Here is a 21,715-nt window from a genome sequence, read left to right as displayed (position 1 = left end):
GTTGTTAAATTATTGGCAAACCCACCACTGGTCAGACTGAGAAAGGAGCCAGTGTTCTCAAGGGAGATTCCATAGCCAATGGGACAGGACTGGAATCAAGATCTTTCTCCAACAGCTTAACTTCTATAATATACTGACTTGGAAATAATAGTAATAATAAAACTGGTAAATCGTTAAATATTGTGGGATTCCCCAAATGCAAACAGATAAAGTCTTGTCTCATAACACACCAGAATTAACTGTGGTTGAACAAAAGGAAGTGTGGTATGGCAATACCAGGGGATAATAGAATAGATTAGAAGACAAAGAATTAGAGGTCACTAAATATCAACATCCAAAAACTGAAGTTGAAAGATTATGCTGTAAACCAGTGGTTACTGGCAGACTGGGTGCCATATCAAAAAATCTTAGATTGTGGGCTCACATTTAGCATTGTGGGAAACTGAAACATTACGGGATTATATCATGATCTCTGTTGTTTAAAAGGCTTAGACAGGAGAACTACATATTTTGAGGAGGCCGTGTTTACTTATAATCCCCTGCCTGCCTGCCATATGTCTTCTGAGGTTCGTTTAATACATCCCAGCAAGTTACCATCAGCTATATGGAAGGCTGCCATGCTGCATGTTTCACCCATGTATTACACCTACCAATTAATCTGCTACGCTGTGGGTGATTTGGCCAGTTTGTCAAAGCGCAATACAAGAGCTGTAAACACATCTAATTTTCCTCTGCTTCAACATTTCAAATTGTGGATACTTTCAGTGAGATGGGTTTTTTTTTTTCATTGCCTAGACATGGTCAAGGCTGCAGCTTTTTGATAATTGCACCCTAAGAACAGCAGGAGCAGTATATAAACTTAGAAAATCCGCACATTGGCAAAATTTCCATCTGTCGATTGCAAAAGGTGGTGTGGCCTTTTGCAATTGACAGATGGGAATCCATACATACATCACCACACTGATACATCGCACCCTCCAGGGTTCTTGCAAACAGCTTGATGCACATGAAAGCCAACACTAGCTAAAGAATGGGCACCTGTGATTTCACATGTTGCTTATATAATCATCACAAACATAAATGGTTTTCTGCGACAATGCCTTTTAAACAACAACAACTCCCTATCCCAGGTCCTTGGGAAGGACTTGATGGCAAACTCTGGGTTTGGGGTGCAGCCCTGGTAAAGGGGAGTCGCCTGTCAAACCCCAAGGCCGGAGTTTGCCATACCTGGAGGGGGAAGGAGCCCCTGCACTGGTGATGAGTGGTGGGAGTCCGGAGGCTGCACTGGCGAGCATCTATTCTGAGGAGTGAGCCGAGGAGCAGCTGTTTGGTGGGGAGTGAGCCGACGATCAGCTGTTCAGCGGGGAAACAGGGCACTGCGAGACAAGCAGCCTGCCGGGATTCTAGGCAGGGGTGATGAGCATCTGATCGGTGGGGAACGAGCCGACGATCAGCTGTTCGTCAGGGCAGCGGATCAGCTGAAGGGTATCTAATCAGTCCCGCCGATGAACAGCTGAGAGAAATGAGGGAGGATTGCAGCAGCGGAGGTGCGTGGCTTGCCTGGTTGAAACTCGCTGGGAGGCAGAAGCTCCCAGTGCTGACTTTACATCTTGTTTTGGTTTTGGAACTCATTGTGTGCCAGAGTCCAGCTCATTAAATCCAGTAAGGCCCAAAACGCGTGGCATCTTAATGCTGGTTTAGGTCCGGAACTCAGACCATTGAGACTTGATAGTTGGATAAAAATGCCAGATCCAATCTAAACATCTGGCTGACTGCGCAACGAACCATAACAATTATATGACCAACTCTCAGCATATCTAAAAAAAGAGAGTAATAAGAATGTGAAGGGCTCAACCTAAGTATTAGTTTGCAAAAGCAATCTATAAATCAGATTATTTTGCAAGAAGGAGGAAAAAAAATTGCTATGTGAATAACATTAGTTGTCATTTGTCAGCAAAGTCAGCAATATGTTAATGGGTATGAAAATCAAGAATAAGAATACCAGAGCTTACACCATGTTGCATTGTCCTCCAGATAGTCCTCTAGGAAGCAGGAGAGAAAAGAAAAAAGAGGGAAAAATCAGGTCAAAGTGTTAGGTTACAGGAAGCAGAGAGCCGCAAAAAGGATAATGTATCAGTATCAGAAAACTACAGGTAGTCCTTGACTTATAACAGTTCATTTAGTGACAATAGCACTGAAAAAAGTGACTTATGACCATTTTTCACATTTATGACCGTTGCAGCATCCCCATGGGATCAACATTCAGATGTTTTGCAACAGATTCATATTTATGACTATTGCAGTGTCCCGGAATCACGTGATTCCCCTTTTGCGACCTTCTGACAAGCCAAGTCAGTGGGGAAGCCAGATTCGTTTAACAACCATGTTACTAACTTGACAACTGCAGTGACTCACTTTAACCATCGTGGCAAGAAAGGTCATAAAACAGGACAAAATTCACTTAACAAATGTCTCACTTAGGAACAGAAATTTGGGGCTCCGTTGTGGCCATAAGTCGAGGATTACCTGTATTGTGGATGAAGTTTAATTATGCATGCTGTGACAGACAATATACATGTATGCAATCAGCCTTCTGTATCACACTAAACTCTTTAAAAGCATTTTAAGTTCACGTTTTCCTTTTTTCTCCACTTAATTTTTCAAGAACTATTGAATGCAAAGCCTGTTTATCATATTATAACTGCAAGCATTACTAATGATACCTTTGCCATTCATTGCTCCTACTTGGTTCAATAAGTCTGATCCTACTGAATTTTTCTAAGACCCATCAACCATAAATAGGCATTAAAAAAAAAAAGACCAAAATTTTCTCTGAATATTTTGCTTCCCATACTAATTTCATATAGCAATACCGTGTTTCCCTGAAAATAAGACCCTGTCTTATATTTTTTTGAACCCTGAAATAAGCACTTGGCCTTATTGCCATGCGCTCAAAAGCCTGATTGGGCTTATTATCAGGGGATGTCTTATTTTGGGGGAAACAGGGTAGCACTTAAACTTATATACCGCTTTGCAGTGTTTTACAGTCCTCTCTAAGTGGTTTACAGAGTCAACCTATTGCCCCCAACAATCTGCGTCCTCATTTTACCCACCTCGGAAGGATGGAAGGCTGAGTCAACCTTTGAGCCTGGTGAGAATCGAATTGCTGAATTGTTGGCAGTTGGCAGACAGCAGAATTGCATTCTAACCCTTGTGCCACCACGGCTCACTGCAAATGGAACATGCGGGTGCTTGCCTGCTACTCGTGCAAGTTGGGATGCGCACACATGTGCTCGCCCACAATCTCCATGTGGTCAGCAGATGTAGCCTGCAGTACTGCATTTTAACTACTGTGCCACCATGGCTCTATATACCACATATAACTTGAGAGTCTCTTAGATCAATGGCCCCCAACCCTTCTTGGCACCAGGGACTGGTTCCATGGAGAAAGGTTCTTCCGCGGACTGGATGGTGGGGCATGGTTTGACGTGGTGCGTGCATTCCGCAGATGGGGCCTCACTTGTTTCTACGGTCCGGTTTCTGACATGTTGTGGCCCAGTGTGGATCCATTGACCGGAGGTTGGGGACCCGTTTCAGATTATATTCTGATGTTTTGATGGTAAATATATTTCTCAGTTGATTTTAAACACTCCATGCGACTTTGTATTGGAATGTACAAGTAGTCCTTGCCTTACAACAGTTCGTTTAATGACAGTTCAAAGTTTCAACAGCACTGAATAAAGTGACTTATGACCGTTCTTCATAGTTATGACCATTGCAACATCCCCAAGGTCATGGGATCAAAATTCAGAGACTTGTCAACGGACTTATATTTATGATGGCTTCTGTGTCCTGCTGGGTCATGCAATCCCCTTTTGCGACTTTCTGACAAGCAAAGTCAATGGGAAGGCCAGATTCACTTAACGACTGTGTTACTAACTTAACAACTGCAGTGATTTGCTTAACATCCTTGGCAAGAAAGGTTGCAAAATGGGGCAAAATGTCTTGCTTAGCAACAGAAATTTTGGGGTCAGCTGTGGTCATAAATCAAAGACTACCTGTGTTAGGATGAGTCAATAAAATCCAAAAAATTGGCAGTATATGATAAAGGTCAAAGATATTTTTTTTAAAAAAGCCATTTTGTTAGCGTTATTCTGTCTCGGTTAATAGTTTTTGTCATTTTCTTCAATATAAACTCATATCCCCCCTCAAAAATGAGTGTTGTGGCCCGTACGTGGCCTATGCAGCTAGTAGCTGATTCCGACAGTGAGGAGGCTGGTGTGGTGCTGCGCCAGCAGCCTGTGCAGCTGGCGCTCGAGTCGGACAATGAGGAGGCCGGAGAAGATGTGGTGCCAGAGGTGGGGATTCAGCCAGGACCTTCAGAACCTCCAGAAGCTCCCTTAAGTGAAGAGGATGAAGAGGAGGAGCCTCTTCTCGATGCACGGGCGCACAGAGCTGCCAAAAGGCAGGAGTGACTCCTCAGGAGGAGGTCTCCTCGAGAGTAAGGCTTGGGGCTAATTGGCCACTCCCTTAGCCTATTTAAGGAGGAACGCCGACTGAAGCAATTTGCAGGGAACAACTTCGTTCACATACCTTCGTGTTTTGTCTTGCTTATCTTATCAGCTTCCTGCAAATTGCTTCTGGGCATTCTGCCAACCACAGTAAGCTTTCAGTATTATTCTTTGAATTCTTGGCGGCTGTTAATGCAGTTAATTAACAGCCGTTGTTATAAAAAACTGGTTTATTTAGTAAACTAAGGTTTGAACAGACTTTGTGTGTGCTGCATTCTTTGGGGTCCGTAGCTGGGGCAGAACAATGAGTAAATAATAAAAATATTATGGTTGAAACCTGTTTATATTGGCCTATATTGTTATTGAAGAGCAAAATACTGCTGATTAAATGCATAATTGTTTTTATCATATTTAAGTTCTATATTGCCTATTTCACTTATATCCATTATGGAACAGAAGATGATATATATGGCATTTTTCACAAAAACTCCCATCTATGTATTGACCATACATTTTGCTACTCAACTCCATTAAGATAACTATATCTTGGGTTTCTTAGATCACACTTATACCTGATACCAAGTGGACTGTGAGACTCATAAAATTATTTGTGGTCTAGATCTAGCCTATTTATGTTATCAAAGTGCTGGGAATGAGGGCTTCAAATAAGAATTTGAATTTGAAAGCTGAGATTCGTGTCTTTTTAAACTCTTAAAACCCCACAGGAAGTGCTTTATTGGAATCATATGACTGAGGTCTGGCTTAGCCAGCCAAATGAAACATTCGTATGCAGAAATAAAATTCCTCTCTATTGCAATATGCTTTGGATAACAACAAGAAAGGAGAAACAGTGTATTCTAGATGGATATTGCAAATTAAGGGTAGATATATCTCAGTCTGTTCTAGCAAAGCAATCTTTAAACTATTTTCAAACTCAGATTGATACTTTGCCTCAGACAAATATCAACTCTTCAAGTGGACCATATAAAAACATTGGTCTATACCAGGGGTTTCAAACTCGTGTCATCACGGTGGCATCATGTGACGTATCGGGATTCCCCCCCTTCACTAAACCAGGCGTAGGTGTGGCCAGCGCGTGACGCATCTGGCCTGTGGGCCGCGAATTTGACAGCCCTGGTCTATACTGACCGGCAGTAATTCTCCATATTCTTACTAACTAAAATGAGAAAGACACAAGTGAGTGAACTTGAATTATTATACATACATTAAATACCATGTTATCCGTCTGTCTGTTCTGCTCAGGTCTTCTGTAGGTGATCATGTATTGAAGTAATGTGAGGGCTAGGATCCTATCTCTTTGTGTAGGCCCCAGGGTTATTCAGGGTCTCTTGGGCACTGGTGTCAAACTCACAGTGTCACGTTGCCGTCACACGATGTATCATGATGTTTCCCCCCTTTGCGGAGCTAGGGTGGGCGTGGCCTGTGCATGACGGATCTGGCCCGCAAGCCGCCAGTTTGACCCCCCTGCTCTAGGGGAACTATGCAATATCATAATGGAGAGTAGTAGTAAAGGAAGTTCCATGCAACCATTCATTTAACTAGATGAAAGGGTGGGGACAACAACTATGTCTTTCATCACCTCTCCATGTGCATTTTCATATGTCCAAACCTTACAAGGTTACTCCATGAGCAAGACCTCCAACACCCCTTCCAGCCCTATGATTCTAAGTACAAAGCAAGGCATTCAAAGTCATAACCTGGAAAGATTCAGAGTGATAGGAAGAAAAAAAAAAGTAATCCTGATGTCCTATCTGTTTATCTATGCAGGGAGAAAAAAAAACATCTTCAATTTTCTTGCCTTTGTATCAGTGGTGGGTTGCCCCCGGTTGGGACCGGTTCGATAGAACCGGTAGTAGAACTGGCAGGAGGCTCCGCCCACTGACCTGGATGTCATCATAGGTGATTTGCGCATGCACAGAAGCTTCTATGCATGTGCAGAAGAGTGCTTGCATGCGCGAGTGAAGCTAGAGCACACGCATGGGCATGATACGAACCGGTAGTAAAGGTAAGTAGAACCCACCCCTGCTTTGTATGTGTATGTGTGTGTATGTACCTTTGAGGCAGTCTTGACTCATCCTTGATTAATCCCAGCAGTTTATTTTCAAAAGTGGCAGCCCTTTCCTCCTTCCTAGGGCCCAAGGTCACCCATCTGGCTTTGTGCCTATGGTGGGACTGGAACTCAGGGTCTCTCAGCTTCTATATTTTTATTTTATTTATTTAGTTTGTCAAACATGTATAAGATAACAGATATAAGCATAAACATGATTATGAATACAGGAAATGGATACGAATAAATGGGGACAGCAGTAGGACAGGGACGGTAGCAGTGGTGGGATTCAGCCAGTTTGCACCACTTCGGGAGAACCGGTTGTTAACTTTCTGAGCAGTTTGGCAAACTGGTTGTTGGAAGAAATCATTAGGGCAGAGAACTGGTTGTTAAATTACTTGAATCCCACCACTGGACGGTAGGCACATTGGTGCGCTTATGGATGCCCCTTACAGACCTCTTAGGAATGGGGTGAGGTCAACAGTAGACAGTCTAAGGTTAAAGTTTTGGGGATTTGGGGAAGAAACCACAGAGTCAGGTAGTGCATTCCAGGCATTGACCACTCTGTTGCTGAAGTCGTATTTTCTGCAATCGAGTTTGGAGCGGTTTACCTTAAGTTTGTATCTATTGTGTGCTCATGTATTGTTGTGGTTGAAGCTGAAGTAGTCATTGACAGGTAGGACATTGTAGCAGATAATTTTATGTACTATGCTTAGGTTAGACCAAAGGCGGCATAGTTTTAAGTTGTCTAAGCCCAAAATTTCAAGCCTGGTAGAATAAGGTTGATATCCTAACCACCATAACAAATTAGATTCCTTTCCTGCCCTTATCTACCTTATTGCTCATTGTTGGACCTAACATTCCTGATAGATTGCTTCCTATCAGACTGAAATCCTATTTTGTTTTAAGGGAGTGAGGTTTCAAATACCAAGATTTCTAATCTGGCTGGAAGGTTGATTAGAGCAGAATAGAATTCGTTATTGGCCAAGTGTGATTAGACGCACAAGGAATTTGTCTCCGGTGCATAGTATCTCGTAGGGAATGTGAAGCTTAACAAGTGACAAAGGCAAGGGGCCTTTTAAACAGCCAACTTTACAACTATTGCCTTTATTTCAGTGGTGGAATTCAAATTTTTTACTACCGGTTCTGTGGACGTGGCTTGGTGGGCATGGTATAGCTTGGTGGGCATGGCTTGGTGGGTGTGGCAGGGGAAGGATACTGTAAAATCTCCATTCCCTCCCCACTCCAGGGGAAGGATGCTGTAAAATCTCCATTCCCACCCCACTCCAGGGGAAGGTTACTGCAAAATCCCCATTTCCTCCCGATCAGCTGGGACTTGGGAGCCAGAGAATAGATGGTGGTGGGGCCAGTCAGAGGTGGTATTTACCGGTTCTCCAAACCACTCAAAATTTCCGCTAGTTATTCTCCAGAACTGGTCAGAACCTGCTGAAACCCACCTCTGCTTTATTTATCATTTATCTAACAACCAATTTAAGATCTTAAAGCATTTTAAAATCTGGAAAAAGTAGGGAAAACATTCCCTTTCTGTCTCTCCAATTGCTGAAATAAACACATTTTATTTCTGCTTTATCTTTGTCACAAGCAAACCTAATTGTCTTCTCAGAAGTGAAGGTCATCTACCAGGTGAATGGTATTTTTTTTCCTTACCTGACCTCAACCATCTGAAAATCTCTTTTTTAAAAACCATTTTTAGTTCGATCTCAAACATTCATGATTGATAGCAGTTTCCCCAACCGGGTGTCCTCCAGAAAGACTTGGTTTAAAGCTCCCAAGACATACCAAGCCAACATGAAATAGGACCAGGCTGAAAAATGCTAAAGATGCTGATTTATGAAGTAGGATTGCATAAGTATTATTTCTACTGTGCACTTTTTTTTTCATCTCTGTGTGTATTGATTTCTTTATTGGTGCGTTTTTATTACAGATTTCAATTGATTTATTATGTCTCTACTTGTCTCTTTGAAGATGTTTTATTTGCACAGGAAAATGATCAATACATTCATAAGTAAACATGAACAGCAAGCTTTCGCTTGCCCCTCGTAGTCTATCCCAAAGAAAAATGGAAAAAATGCAGCTAATTGGGAAGACTGTTCATTTGTCTGCTGTTTCTGCAGAAATGGAAAAATGAATCTGGTAGAGTCAGAGAGAGATAAATGCCTTCCTAAAATTTAACGGCATTGCACAGAATAGATGGTCTTCTTGTAGTGAGATTTGCTGAGGGCTGAAGATCCAAGGATGAATCTGTACAATTACTGCAGATCCTGAGTTCAATCAGAATAGAGCTGGAAGGGATCTTGGAGGTCTTCTGGCCCAACCCCCTGCTCAAGCAGGAGATCCTATACCCATGACGGCAAACCTATGGCATGCAGTGCACTCTCTAATGCATTGATGTGAGCCGTTGCCCTAGTTCAGCTCTGCTGCGCATGCACATGCACCTCCCGCCGGCCAACTGGTCTTTAGCTCTCTGCTGCACATGTGCGGAGGCGGGGGGCATGCAGGGGGCATGTGCACAGGGGGGCGGGGCATGTGCGGGGGGCACATGCGCATGTGCGGGGCCACGCCTGCATATGTGGCGAGGTGGGGCGCATGCATGGGGGTCACGCGAGCATTGCATTTTGGGGATTCTCGCGCGCTTTGGACACTCGGTCCAGAAAAGGTTCGCCATCACTGCCCTAGACCATTTCAGACAAGTGACTGTCCAGTTTCTTCTTAAAAATCTCCAGTGATGAAGCATCTACAACTTCTGAGGGCAAACTGTTCCACTGGGTAATTGTTCTCACTGTTTGAAGTTTCTACTTAATTCCAAGTTGCTTCTCTCCTTGATTAGTTTCCCTCCATTGTTTCTTGTCTTGCCCTCTGGTGCTTTGGAAAAATAAGTTGACCCCCCTCCTCTTTGTAGCAGCGTCTCAAATACTGAAATACTGCTATCGTGTCACCCCTAGTCCTCCTTTTCTCTAGACTTGCCAAACCCAAATCCTGCAACCGCTCTTCATATGTTTTAGTCTCCAGGCCTTTAGTCATTTTAGTTGCTCTTCTTTGCACTTTTTCCTGAAGGCTCGACATCTTTTTGTAGAATGGTGAGCAAAACTGGATACAGTATTCCAGGTGTGATCTTAGCATGGCTCTGTAAAGCAATACTAATATATGATTTTGACTATGCCTCTGTTTATACAACCAAGGATTGAATTAGCTTTTTTGGCTGCTCCCACACACTGCTGTTGTTCTAAAATGTTTCTTCCCCTCTCTCTCAGGCCCCTCCTCAATATAAAATGCTTATAGCCCAGTTCTGCACAATTACCGCATCCCATAATGTTGGCCCACCATAAAAATTTATAATAGTTCAGCTCATTCGTGTTGGTTGAAATATCAAAAGAATGTACTGAAGTTAGTCCTCGGTGGCGCAGTGGTTAGAGTGTAGTACTGCATGCTACTTCTGCTGACTGCTGGCTGCCTGCAATTTGGCAGTTCAAATCTCACCAGGCTCAAGTTGACTCATCCTTCCTTCCTTCCGAGGTGCGTAAAATGAGGACCCAAATTGTTGGGAACAATATGCTGACCCTGTAAACTGCTTAGAGAGGGCTGTAAAGCACTGTAAAGCAGTATATAAGTTTAAGTGCTATTGCTATTGCTATTTGAGTTGGCCTTTTTCAATTTTGTAAAATGCATTTTAAAAAAATCTCTCCTTGCTTCAGAACAATTTACCAGTACTCTTGCAAATGTCCCTAGTAGAGACATGAAAGGTTCAAATTCTATTTCATAGCTTCATTTTGAGTCTAGCAAGGTCAGACGGCATATTAGGAATTTATTTTTATATTGGTAAAGACATATTTTGCGATTTCGGGGTTATTTCTGCTTTTCCCTGAAGGGCCTTTTTTAAAAAAATTTTTTAATGCTGCTAAAATCAGGTTTTCTGGAGCAGGACCAGTGGGTTGAAACAGATTTAGGATAAATATTAGGATAAATTTTCTGATGGTAATTGCTACCAATGGGTGAAAGAAGGAATAAGCTGTTTCATGTTTTTGTTCCAGCTCTTCAAAGAAAGACTGCATAGCCACCTGTTCAAAATATTGTATGAAATTCTTCACTGAGCATGGATTGGACAAGATGACCTGAGATATCTTCTGATTCTGTGATTCTGTACAGTAGTTCCAAGAAGGCAATACTCTCTCTGCATAAGTATGAAAGCAATGCTACCTATCACATGCACTTAAAATGCCCTTCTGCAAGACTTTATTGAGCATCTAGAGGATAGAATAGAATAACAGAATTGAAAGGGATCTTAGAGGTCTTCAAGTCCATCCCCCTATACCATTTCAGACAAATGGTTGTTCAATCTCTTCTTAAAAACTTCCAGTGTTGGAGCATTCACAACTTCTGGAGGCAAGTTGTTCCACTGATTAATTGTTCTAACTGTCAGGAAATTTCTCTTTAGTTCTAAATTGCTTCTCTCCTTGATTAGTTTTCACCCATTGCTTCTTGTCCTGCCCTCAGGTGCTTTGGAGAATAGCTTGACTCCCTTTCTTTGTGGCAACCCCTGAGATATTGGAAAACTGCTATCATGTCTCCCCTAGTCCTTCTTTTCATTAAACTAGACATACCCAATTCCAGCAACCATTCTTCATATGTTTTAGCCTCCAGTCCCCCTAATAATCTTTGCTGCTCTTCTCTGCACTCATTCTAGAGTCTCAACACCTTTTTTACATCCTGGCGACCAAAACTGGATGCAGTATTCCAAGTGTGGCCTTACCAAGGCATTATAAAGTGGTATTAACACTTCATGTGATCCTGATTCTATCTCTGTTTATGCAGCCTAGAACTGTGTTGGCTTTTTTGGCAGCTGCAGTACATGGCTGGCTCATATTTAAATGGTTGTCCACTAGGACTCCAAGATCCCTCTCACAGTTACTACTTAAATTACTATTTTAAAAAAGGCCTTAAAAAGCCTGCAAAAAAAAAAAAAAAGATGGTTGTAGTGGTAGAAATTTTTTCTAAGAGGTAAAAAAAAAAGGAATAAATAATAGTTTGAAGACTGATTGCCAAACACCATTGTCTATGTTTAATGTAGTTATAAAACAAGGTTTCTTGTCTTAACTTGTATGAAATGTGAATTCCTTAATTAAACTTTATCAGAGAAAGATGCATTATGCATATGGACACTTAACAACAATAAGTGCTTATTTAATGATGAGCAGAGCACTAAAAAGGAATCTATTGTAAAGTTAATTGGGAATTGGAATGATTGCACTTTAATGTGACAAGCAGGGGATTACTTATTTCAGTAGTCGGTATGTGCAATTTTCGCCCAAAAGGAAAAAAAAAAAACCCTGTCAAATTGCTCTTCTCATGTTTTCTCTTAAGAGTAACATATTATGTATTGCAAATGCATATTTTGCAACTACACTGCTTTAAATCTGCCACCTGCCCCATCTGGCCTTTTGATCTCTGATTGATCCTCAATTCATACAAAGGCCAAAAGAGGGATGAAGAAGAAACCTGACATGGAATTTGTGGAAGGGATTTGGAGCCAGCTGCTCCAAGGGACAGCCTGGCCTACCCAACGGCTATGAAGCAAGTCAGAGCTCCTCACAACTCTCCTGCCCATTTGTGAATGATTGCGAAAAAAGAATACTGAAAATTGAAGTGTCTGAAAATTGCACGCAAAAGATACATTGATGCAAAGAAGAAAAACTGAGCACTGACATCAAAAATTTGCATGAAGAGTTTGCATGAATATATTAAACAGATTCATGTAAGAGAAATAGAGCTGAAAAGAGTGTCAAGCCCTGAAATGGCAAGCTTCGGCAAGCCATCTCGGGGTTGCCATTCGGGGAGGAGAGGTGGTTTGACTGGGACTGACGCAATCGCTGCGCTGATCAGCTGGGAGGCGGCGAATGGATCAGCCAACTAGTAGCTGGGCACGGGGTGGCACCAGGTGGAGGCTACGATACTGCTCTGCATGTTGATAAGCAGCTGAGCATCGGAGCTGATCAGCTGGGAAGCGAAGCGCTGATCAGCTGCAGCACGGAGAGTGGGCCAGCAGCTGAATGTTGGCCTAGACACGGCTGAAGATTCCAGGCTGTTCGTGGCATCCGGAAGCCGAGGGGATGGGGTAGGCACGTTCAAGGGAATTTAAGGCACGGTAGAGAGGCCGCAGTTAGAACTGACTTTGTATGTCACTCAGTGCTGGGTTTTCACACTTTCCAGGATAAAACGCTTCAAACAAAACTGTGTTGCTTGCGGTTTCTTGGTGCTGGATACTTGGAAAGTGACACAGAGTTTCTTACGGAATCTGTCTGAAAAGATGCATGCATTCAGGGAAATCTCTACATTCGGAAGAATTGCAAATTTAAATAGCTGAAGTTGATTTTGCAACCTATCGAAGAAATTGGGCCTTTTATTCTGGGCTCTTCATCAGGAGCCAGTAATTATCAAGGAACAGAAGAGAAAAGCTTCTTTTCCCATGGAAAATGCTTAAAGGGCCATGTGAAAGGCTCTCACGTTGTTTTGCAGAAAAATATAATTGTGACTTACATTTTGTTTCTTTTCTTGTCCCAACATATTGTCTCAATCTACGGCTCCATTTTTGAGAGGAAAACAATTGTCCTTATAGTGTCGTGTCTTTCCTTTGGCAGCTTCCCAAAATTGGTGGGAGGATCAACTTTCAAAATAATTTCGACCTTTTCAATTTTAACCAGAAAGAGGTTAAACCAGGTAGTCCTTGACTTATGACCGCAATTGAGCCCAACATTTATGTTGCTGAGTTAGCAACTTGTTAAGCGAGTCTTGCCCATTTTACGACCTTTCTTGCTACATTTGTTTTTTTTATTAAACTTTTATTACATTAAAAACATAAAAAATTATTTCACTCAACAACAGCTAATTGTGGTGTTTTTCTTGTGACAATAATTTGTGCATTATTTACAGAAATTAAATTGTGTGTATTTACATTCTTATTTTATCAATTACTTGTACTTAATAACTATCTATCTTCAATCTATCTCCGTTCTATCCAATTATACCACTGTTCCCACACATTGTAAAATATCGATGTCTCTTTATCTTTTAAACTCAGCATTAATTTGTCCATTTCTGCGCAATTCATGATCTTTTGTATGACCAGTTTCTCTGCAGGTGTATATGGCTGTTTCCAACGTTGAGCATAGGCAATCCTGGCAGCAGTTAATATGTGTAGTACTAGATATTTTGTGCCCTTCACATTTTTTTTTGCTACATTTGTTAAGTGAATCACCGCAGTTGTTAAATTAGTCACATGGTTGTTAAGTGAATTTGGCTTCCCCATTGACTTGGCTTGTTAGAAAGTTGTAAAAGGTAATCACATGACCCCGGGGACACTGCAACCGTCATAAATGTGAGTCCATTGTCAAGCATATGAATGTAAATCACATCGATGGGGATGCTGCAATGGTCATAAGTGTGAAAAAAGGTCATAAGTCGCTTTTTTCAATGCCGCTGTAACTTTGAATGGTCACTAAGTGAACTGTTGTAAGTGGAGGACTACTTATACATGATCACATAAGGTTACTTACCAGCCTGTCCAAGCTGGTGCCAGCAGCAGTTGTTGGTCTTTCTTCTGGGTTATAAGGTCGAAAGCGAGCACTGAAGTTTTCAGGAATGGATCGAGACGATCTTACGCCTGGAGCTGGTTTAGGCTGTCCACACCCTTGGAAAACCTACAAGAATAATATTCAGTTACACACAAAAGAACCACTGAAATGAGAATTTCAATAATTCATTTTCTGACTGGATACTGAAAACCTAGCCTATGTTACAAAGCTTGAAACATTTGAACGAGTAGATTTTTTTTTTACTTGCCATGCAAAACTTCAGTGGATTTATTTGTTAAAAGTCATCAATCAACCGATGAAATCCAGCAGGTTCTGACAGGTTCTGGAGAACTGGTAGCGGAAATTTTGAGTAGTTCGGAGAACCGGCAAATGCCACCTCTGGCTGGCTCCAGAGTGGGGTGGGAATTGAGATTTTGCAATATCCTTCCCCCAGGAGTGGGGAGGGAATGGGGATTTTGGAGTATCCTTCCCCCAGGAGTGGGGTGGGAATGAAGATTTTGCAATATCCTTCCCCCAGGAGTGCGGAGGGAATGGGGATTTTGCAGTATCCTTCCCCTGCATGCCCACCAAGCCACACCACACCACACTACGCCCACTAAGCCACGTCTACAGAACCAGCAGTAAAAAAAAAATTGAATTTCACCACTGCAACCAATATACTGTAATTTTAGAAATTTCAGTTAGCATTATCTAAATCTGAAGTGCAAGCTCCTATCTGCTGCATCAGATAGGCCTTGGCTCATGAGTGCCATGTTTGAATGGTTCTGGTTTGGTTTTCGATCGACAGATAGGCTGAACAATGACTTTACAGTTTGCCAATTGTTGTTTTCAGCATCAATTATCTGAGATGGACTGTCTGAAAGACCATGCTGCAATCTCCTGAAATACTTTGGCTTTGTTCTTTTTAAGACTGTGCACCTGTTGCTAGTCTCACTAGGAGTGGTGCAGTGGCCTAGACGTAGAGCTCTCACAATCAGGAGGCTATGAGTTCAATCCTAGGTAGAGGCACATATTTCTCTCTCTGGGCACACTGAGAATATATCTGCTGAACAAAACTCTGCATTAGTGACAGGAATGGCATCCGGCCAGTAAACACTCAGCTCCATTCACTTGCCCAGACTCCACCCTGCAAGGGATTATGGGGCTGTTAAACGAAGACGATGACCTGTTGCTAGTCTCATTGTTCAGCAGATTTGTTCTGGAACTTCACAACTGCCCCATTTTCCATGGAAATGCAGTCTTTTTAGTAACAACTGCCTATTAAATAACCCATTTTATAATACTGTATGGGAATACATTTCTCTGACAAACTCAGTGATTGAGGCCTTTTTCTTTTTAATGAACACTCTCTGCTTCCTAAATAGAACAGAACTGAACTAAGAAGTATTCAAGATAAAGCCAGACAAGCTGCCATTGGTATAATCCCTACTTTTTTGGTCAAAAAAGGCATTTACATCAATAAAGGAAAAATCATAATATATGTCCTGAGAGTTACGAAACTATGGAATACAAAAGAAGGGCAATGATAGAATAGTGGAGAAATCTTCCAACTCCGATGTGTTGCAACAAAATATTAATATTCCATAGAAAGAAGGAATCACATATGATTGATTAGGAATGGATGAGGATTATGATTTATCATAAAACTTCACCATAATTTATGATACAGTTAGGTGAGTCTGGGGGCCTTGAAATTAGGAGGAAGTTAAGAAAATTGTTGCTACTTATCGTTAGATCAGAGACTCTACCAAAATGTCACAAACTACAGTTGGCTATACTGAGATCAGGTAGGGCTGGAGATATGAGGATCTAGTTGAATAATTTCTCCCATTTTTAAATCATGTTTGATATTAAAAGCCTGTGACACCGGCTTATATGAGTGACCCTGTCATGAGCTTGTCAGAAGTTTTGCCAAGAAAGTAATTTGTGAGTAAATGAAGAGATAAGGTATCTGTGCTCCTAGATCAAATGATACCGATGGAAAAAATGTTGGCTGAAACGGTGGGAAGCAGTGGGAACTTTGCGGCAAAGTGACCAGGTCATCTTGAGCTCCATTCAAGATTGTATAAGAAATGAAACTGAAGCACAGCCATATATACTAGTTTTCACAGAAGCCAGTGTTAATAAGCTTAGAGAAGTACTAGATGGGAACCTATGGATAAAAATCCTAGGTCAGAAGGCCCGAAGATGACTTCTAAACAGCATGCTTTCTTTTTTGTAGCAATAACAATAGCACTTAGACTTATATACAGCTTCATAGTGCTTTACAGCCCTCTCTAAGCAGTTCACAGAGTCGGCATATTGCCCCCCAACAATCTGGGTCCTCATTTTACTGGCCTCGGAAGGATGGAAGGCTGAGTCAACCTTGAGTCGGTCAGGATCGAACTGCTGGCAGTCAGCAGAATTAGCCTGCAATACTGCATTCTAACCACTGTGCCACCACAGCTCTTATAGAGGATATATTTTCACATGGAGCCTTCATTTTATTGCTAAGGCAGGGTGAAGCTGGATTAAGGTGATTTGCCAACAAAATGATGCTTTCCACAGGAAATCAATAAACAAACTTCCCTGCAAACAATACATATTTCATAGAGGAGGCTCCAGTTGGGCTCCTTTCTATATGCCTGGAGACTCTGGCCTCTATGGCCATTTATACCTTTACTGTGACATCTTTTTTTTTCTAAAAAGAGAGCCAGTTTAGTGTAGTGGTTAAGACTCCAGGCTACAAACCAGGAGACAGTGAGTTCTAGTCTAGCCTTAGGCAGGAAAGCCAAATTGATCTTGGGGTAGTGTCTCTCTCTCTCTCTCTCTCAGCCTAGAAAGAAGGCAAGGGCAAACCACTTCCAAAAATGCATTGCTAAGCAGTCACTGAGAATCAAAAACTGACTCAAAGGCACAAATGAACAAATGAATAAACTTTTCTAGCACACCTGCAGGGTGTCATGGAGTTGAATCATAATCTGTGATTGTAAAGCATTGCTCAACAGAGGAATAGACTTCCTTGAAAAATCTCCTTTGTGATATTTGGACTAAAGTTGGAAAAGTTTCTGTTGAGGATGATTTAGCAGTGGATTCCTTGGCCAGGGTGCTAGTTGGTCTACTGTATATGTGATGACAAAACAAACGCCATCACGCTGCTGAACAAATAATTCCCTCAACCCTGTCAAACTATTTACTAAGTCTGCACTACTATTAATCTTGTCATTGTTCCTATCACCCATCTCCTCCCACCTATGACTGTATGACTGTAACCTTGTTGCTGGTATCCTTATGATTTATATTGACTGTTTCCTAATATGATTTGATTGCTTATTTGTACCCTATGACTATCATTAAGTGTTGTACCTTATGATTCTTGACGAACGTATCTTTTCTTTTTATGTACACTGAGAGCGTATGCATCAAGACAAATTCCTTGTGTGTCCAATTACACTTGGCCAATAAAGAATTCTATTCTATTCTAATACCAACTTTATACTCTGTGATTCTATGAAAGTAATTGTGGTCCTAGAAATGTACATAGACGGTTTTCAATTGTCAAGAAAAAGGAACATGAATGCAATATAGCCTTCTGGTTTGCTATCTATTCCAAACATTTAATAGCAAAAATTGATACCTTTCCAGTCACATGCACACTGTTTTCTTGCATGTTCATAATGGCTTCAGAAATTTTGACATCAATGGGATCCATAACTGACTCAATGTTGAATGGTCCCTCTAGTCTGTCTGCTACCAAAAGCATGGCATCTGTTAAAGAACAAATGAGTCGGTCATTACATAATCAGTAACTGTGGAACTTCACACGTTATGCTTAATCTTGCAATTATCTCAGGGCAAAGTAATGAAAGCAAGCTAGTCTCTTATTTGCTGTACAGAATTCACAGAATGCTTGAATGAATGAATGAATGAATGAAGCAGATTTTTAACAGGTCCTCATAGTGCAATCTTGGCTCCAAAAATTTGCATCGCTTTAACTATATTTCAGGTGTTTCATCCTAAATGTATTGCAGGTGTATCTGAATTACATTGAAGGCATGTTTTTCAGTTGGTTGCCTACTCTTAAAATATAGTTGTGGGATGACTGTCTTCAGTGTGGACTCTCAGTCTCTGTGTGTAACAGGTGTTTTGTACATTAAAGTTGGAAGGCCCATGGCAGTTGTGAAAATCCATGGACACTCAGCAGACAACAGGACTGCCTGCCCTGCTGTGTCTCACTTTCCACTTTTCTTCTGAATCACCACTGTTGTGATCATGTGGTTGATCAGGAGAGTTAATTTCTTACGCAATTATTCCCTCCACTCTTTGTTAACTTCACTTGAGAGAAATGAGAATAAATTTCCTTTTCCCATCCAATAAGTGCAGCTGTTCAAATGAGTGTTTCTCCATTGCTATTCAGGACAAATGATTCTGACAAACAGCCTCTTTGATCAAAAGAACCATGAATGGGGATAGGCAGGGGTGGGCTGCTGGGGGTTCGCAGGGGTTCGGGAGAACCTCTAGCTAAGATTCTGTGCAGTTTGGAGAACCCCCAAATCCCACTCCTGGCTGATCCCATCCACCCTGCCCCTCCCTTCCCTGGAGTCCCCATGCGGCCCGTTTTGGGTGCAGGTAAGTGCAGAGCATGTGCAGAGGCTCGGGGAGAGTGAAAAATGGGCCTACCAGAGGTTCAGGGAGCTCCAGAGGTCCTCCGGAGCCTGGAGAGGCCATTTTCGCCCTCATGGAGGCTCAAGTAAAACCTCTGGAGCCCGGGAAGGGTAAAAATGCCACCCTACCATGATGCAGGAGGCCAACTAGGCGATGCCCACCATGGCCACACCCACCCAGCAACTGGGCAGAGAACCCCTTGCTAAAATTTTTGAAGCCTGGTTTTAGGCAGACTAAGAAAAGCCAATAATCAATCTTTTTTGTGTGTGTAGCCCCAAAGTTCCATAACTTTGTACCCTATCCCCCAATACAAAAATTCCCGATATATAGGAAAGCTCCAGCTAAGGAATAAGAAGCAGCTTAAAAGTTTTCTCCCCTAAAGCCATCTGCTGTCATCGGTACATAAGAAAAAAAAAAAAGACAACTGAGAGTTGACAAACTGAATGAATTAAGAATGCACGTTCTACTTTTTCATGCAGCAAAGACAAAAGATCCTTTTGTCATGACACCTGAAACAGATAATTTGCTCAATAATTCATTCATAGATTTATCCATCATACAAATGAAACCTGATAGAAATGAACCCTTGGTGGATAAGTCTAGAGTTTTGCACAAGACACTGAAAACTTCAACTTGACATAGCAGGATCTTGTAATTAAAGCCGCTGTTCTCTCTAAGCCCAAGGACTCCATTTCCTTGCAATACAAAATGGGATAAATATTGGATTTTTGCCATGATGTACAGGTACAAGCCAAGTTTGATGCTTTGGGCTTTTTACAAAATGCAGCTTGATGTGGGAAGATACATTTTATGATACCACGGGGGCTACATAAGCTCATTTGTCTAATTACGCACAACATTCTCTGGGTGTGTAATACGAGGATGATGAAGTACCCATATTGTCCTTGTTACAGTATACCTCTGACAATCTGAACCACTGCCATCTTATCCATCAACTTACTTAGTATTCAGGACCTTACAAGTGTTCCTTTACCCCAGCACAGAATTATTTTGCTCCCCTACCCCTCGGAACAGACTGATAAACAGAATGATAAATTCTGGGTCAAAGACTTGGTTAGTTAATCAGTCTTTTCAAACAATTGGCAGACATCTGAGGGCTCTGAACTAGATTTAGCATGACCATGTGCACCCGGCCTTTAAAAAAAGAAATCATAATTTAAAAGCAAATATTTTGTTGAAATTTCTTTTTGTATCTTTGCATAAAATATTTTGACTGGAATTAGTAGAATTTTGTAGCTGAGGGGTCTTTGGTGTACTCTCAGCTTGGTTTTCTTGCAGATATTTCATTATCCAAGTTTGGTAACATCATCAATGCTAGTGTAGGTAATAGATGGTTTTTTCCTGTGTTCCCCTTCCCTGCTTTTTCTAGTTTAGTTTTCATTACCAATAGGTCAAGGGTGAAATCCAGCAGGTTCTGACAGGTTCTGGAGAACCAGTAGCGGAAATTTTGAGTAGTTCGGAGAACCAGCAAATGCCACCTCTGGCTGGCCTCAGAGTAGGGTTGGAATGGAGATTTTGCAATATCCTTCCCCCAGGAGTGGGGAGGGAATGGGGATTTTGCAGTATCCTTCCCCTGCCATGCCCACCAAGCCACACTACGCCCATCAAGCCACGCCCACAGAACCAGTAGTAAAAAAAGTTGGATTTCACCACTGCAATAGATCATGAAATGATATTTCTTCTTTAAAAAAAAACCTGTTGTAATGCCTCACAACAGTACTGTTTATATCCCAGGAGGATAAGAGAAATTCCAGTGAGCAGGCATACTCAATAGCAGGCATGTCATCTTGTAGTCTGTTTGAATTTGTAAATGGGAAAGAAAAGCAGATTCTTTCAGGGTAATGATGATTTAAAGCTGACCAGCCAATGTAAGGCTAATGCAACTGTAAAGCTGATGAAATGTAAGGCTGATGCAATGAGAATGAATCAGCATTGGTATAGTCAGTTTAAGACTCTGAAGGGGTCCACACAAGTCTTTTACCACTTTAAGAGGTGTCTATATAAAGGCAACCATGAGAGGGCATATCTCTCTCTCTTCGTGTTTATCTCTCCTTGTGTCTGGTATTCATTGCTGAGTTCTCCATGTAGAGTTAAAAAGAAGATCGATTGCTTGTAAGATATTTGCCAGCCTCGTATATTTCTGTATATATCTTGTATATAAACCACTGTTAAATGTCTAAGCCTTTGTGTACTGTGTTTTGCTCCTGGGTTGTCTCCTAATAGTAGTCACGCTGCAAACCCTCTGACAAATGCTTTGCATCTGGCACATGATTTCTTAAACTTTTATTCAGCGATTAGTTACTTCTGGATTTCTAGAACCTTTGACTAGCCCAGAGACATAGGAAGATCAACTCTACGTAGGGTTCATTTGTTTATCCAGCCGATTATTTTGCTTCACTTATTCCAGTGAAGCTAAGAATAGAAGACTCCTTCTCCTTTCCTTTCTGCTGCTTCAAGTTAACTTTGATAAGTTAACTTGAAGCAAAGACATTCTCAAGTGTCCTTCTGTTCATCCCTGCTGACCTGGGATTTGAAGTTTGGCGTTGCTTTCATTATTTCACTGCTGGAGAGTCAGTCATTGTTTCTAGATCGTTCACATCTCTATGCAAACTTCAGTGAGGTCTTAACCATAAATCAGTAAATCATTCTACACAGTAAATAATCTAAACTGAATCACATTGACATCTTAGATAAGCTCAGTGAAATCTTATGAGATCTTACACAAGATAGTCAAGATGCTAAACCACTGAAATAAGATTTGTGATCTCATGAAACTTCAGTGATTTTACATATATTTTCTACTATTAATTTATTTATTTTTAGGTGCCCATAAGTAAGTTTGGGAGTTGAATTCTGATTCTGAT

The 21,715-nt window shown here is 41.4% G+C and overlaps 1 protein-coding gene across 1 annotated transcript in view; it reads right to left on the bottom strand.

The window, feature by feature from the left end:
- Nucleotides 1-21,715, bottom strand: part of GPC6 (glypican 6) — a 943,187-nt gene that overhangs the window by 51,161 nt on the left and 870,311 nt on the right. Inside the window, exons 5-6 of the mRNA XM_070943027.1 lie at nt 17,803-17,933; nt 14,148-14,291 (exon numbers count right to left, since the gene is read on the bottom strand). Of these exons, the coding sequence (XP_070799128.1) occupies nt 14,148-14,291; nt 17,803-17,933 (275 nt within the window). The remainder of the gene's footprint in view (nt 1-14,147; nt 14,292-17,802; nt 17,934-21,715) is intronic.

Source organism: Pituophis catenifer, unplaced genomic scaffold (genome assembly GCF_029215685.1).
Source record: "Pituophis catenifer annectens isolate HBS135680 unplaced genomic scaffold, rPitCat1.0.hap2 SCAF_4, whole genome shotgun sequence".
Classification (NCBI taxonomy): Eukaryota; Metazoa; Chordata; class Lepidosauria; order Squamata; family Colubridae; genus Pituophis; species Pituophis catenifer.
The sequence above is the reverse complement of the archived record's forward strand: the minus strand, read 5'-3'. Positions and strand labels throughout refer to the sequence as shown.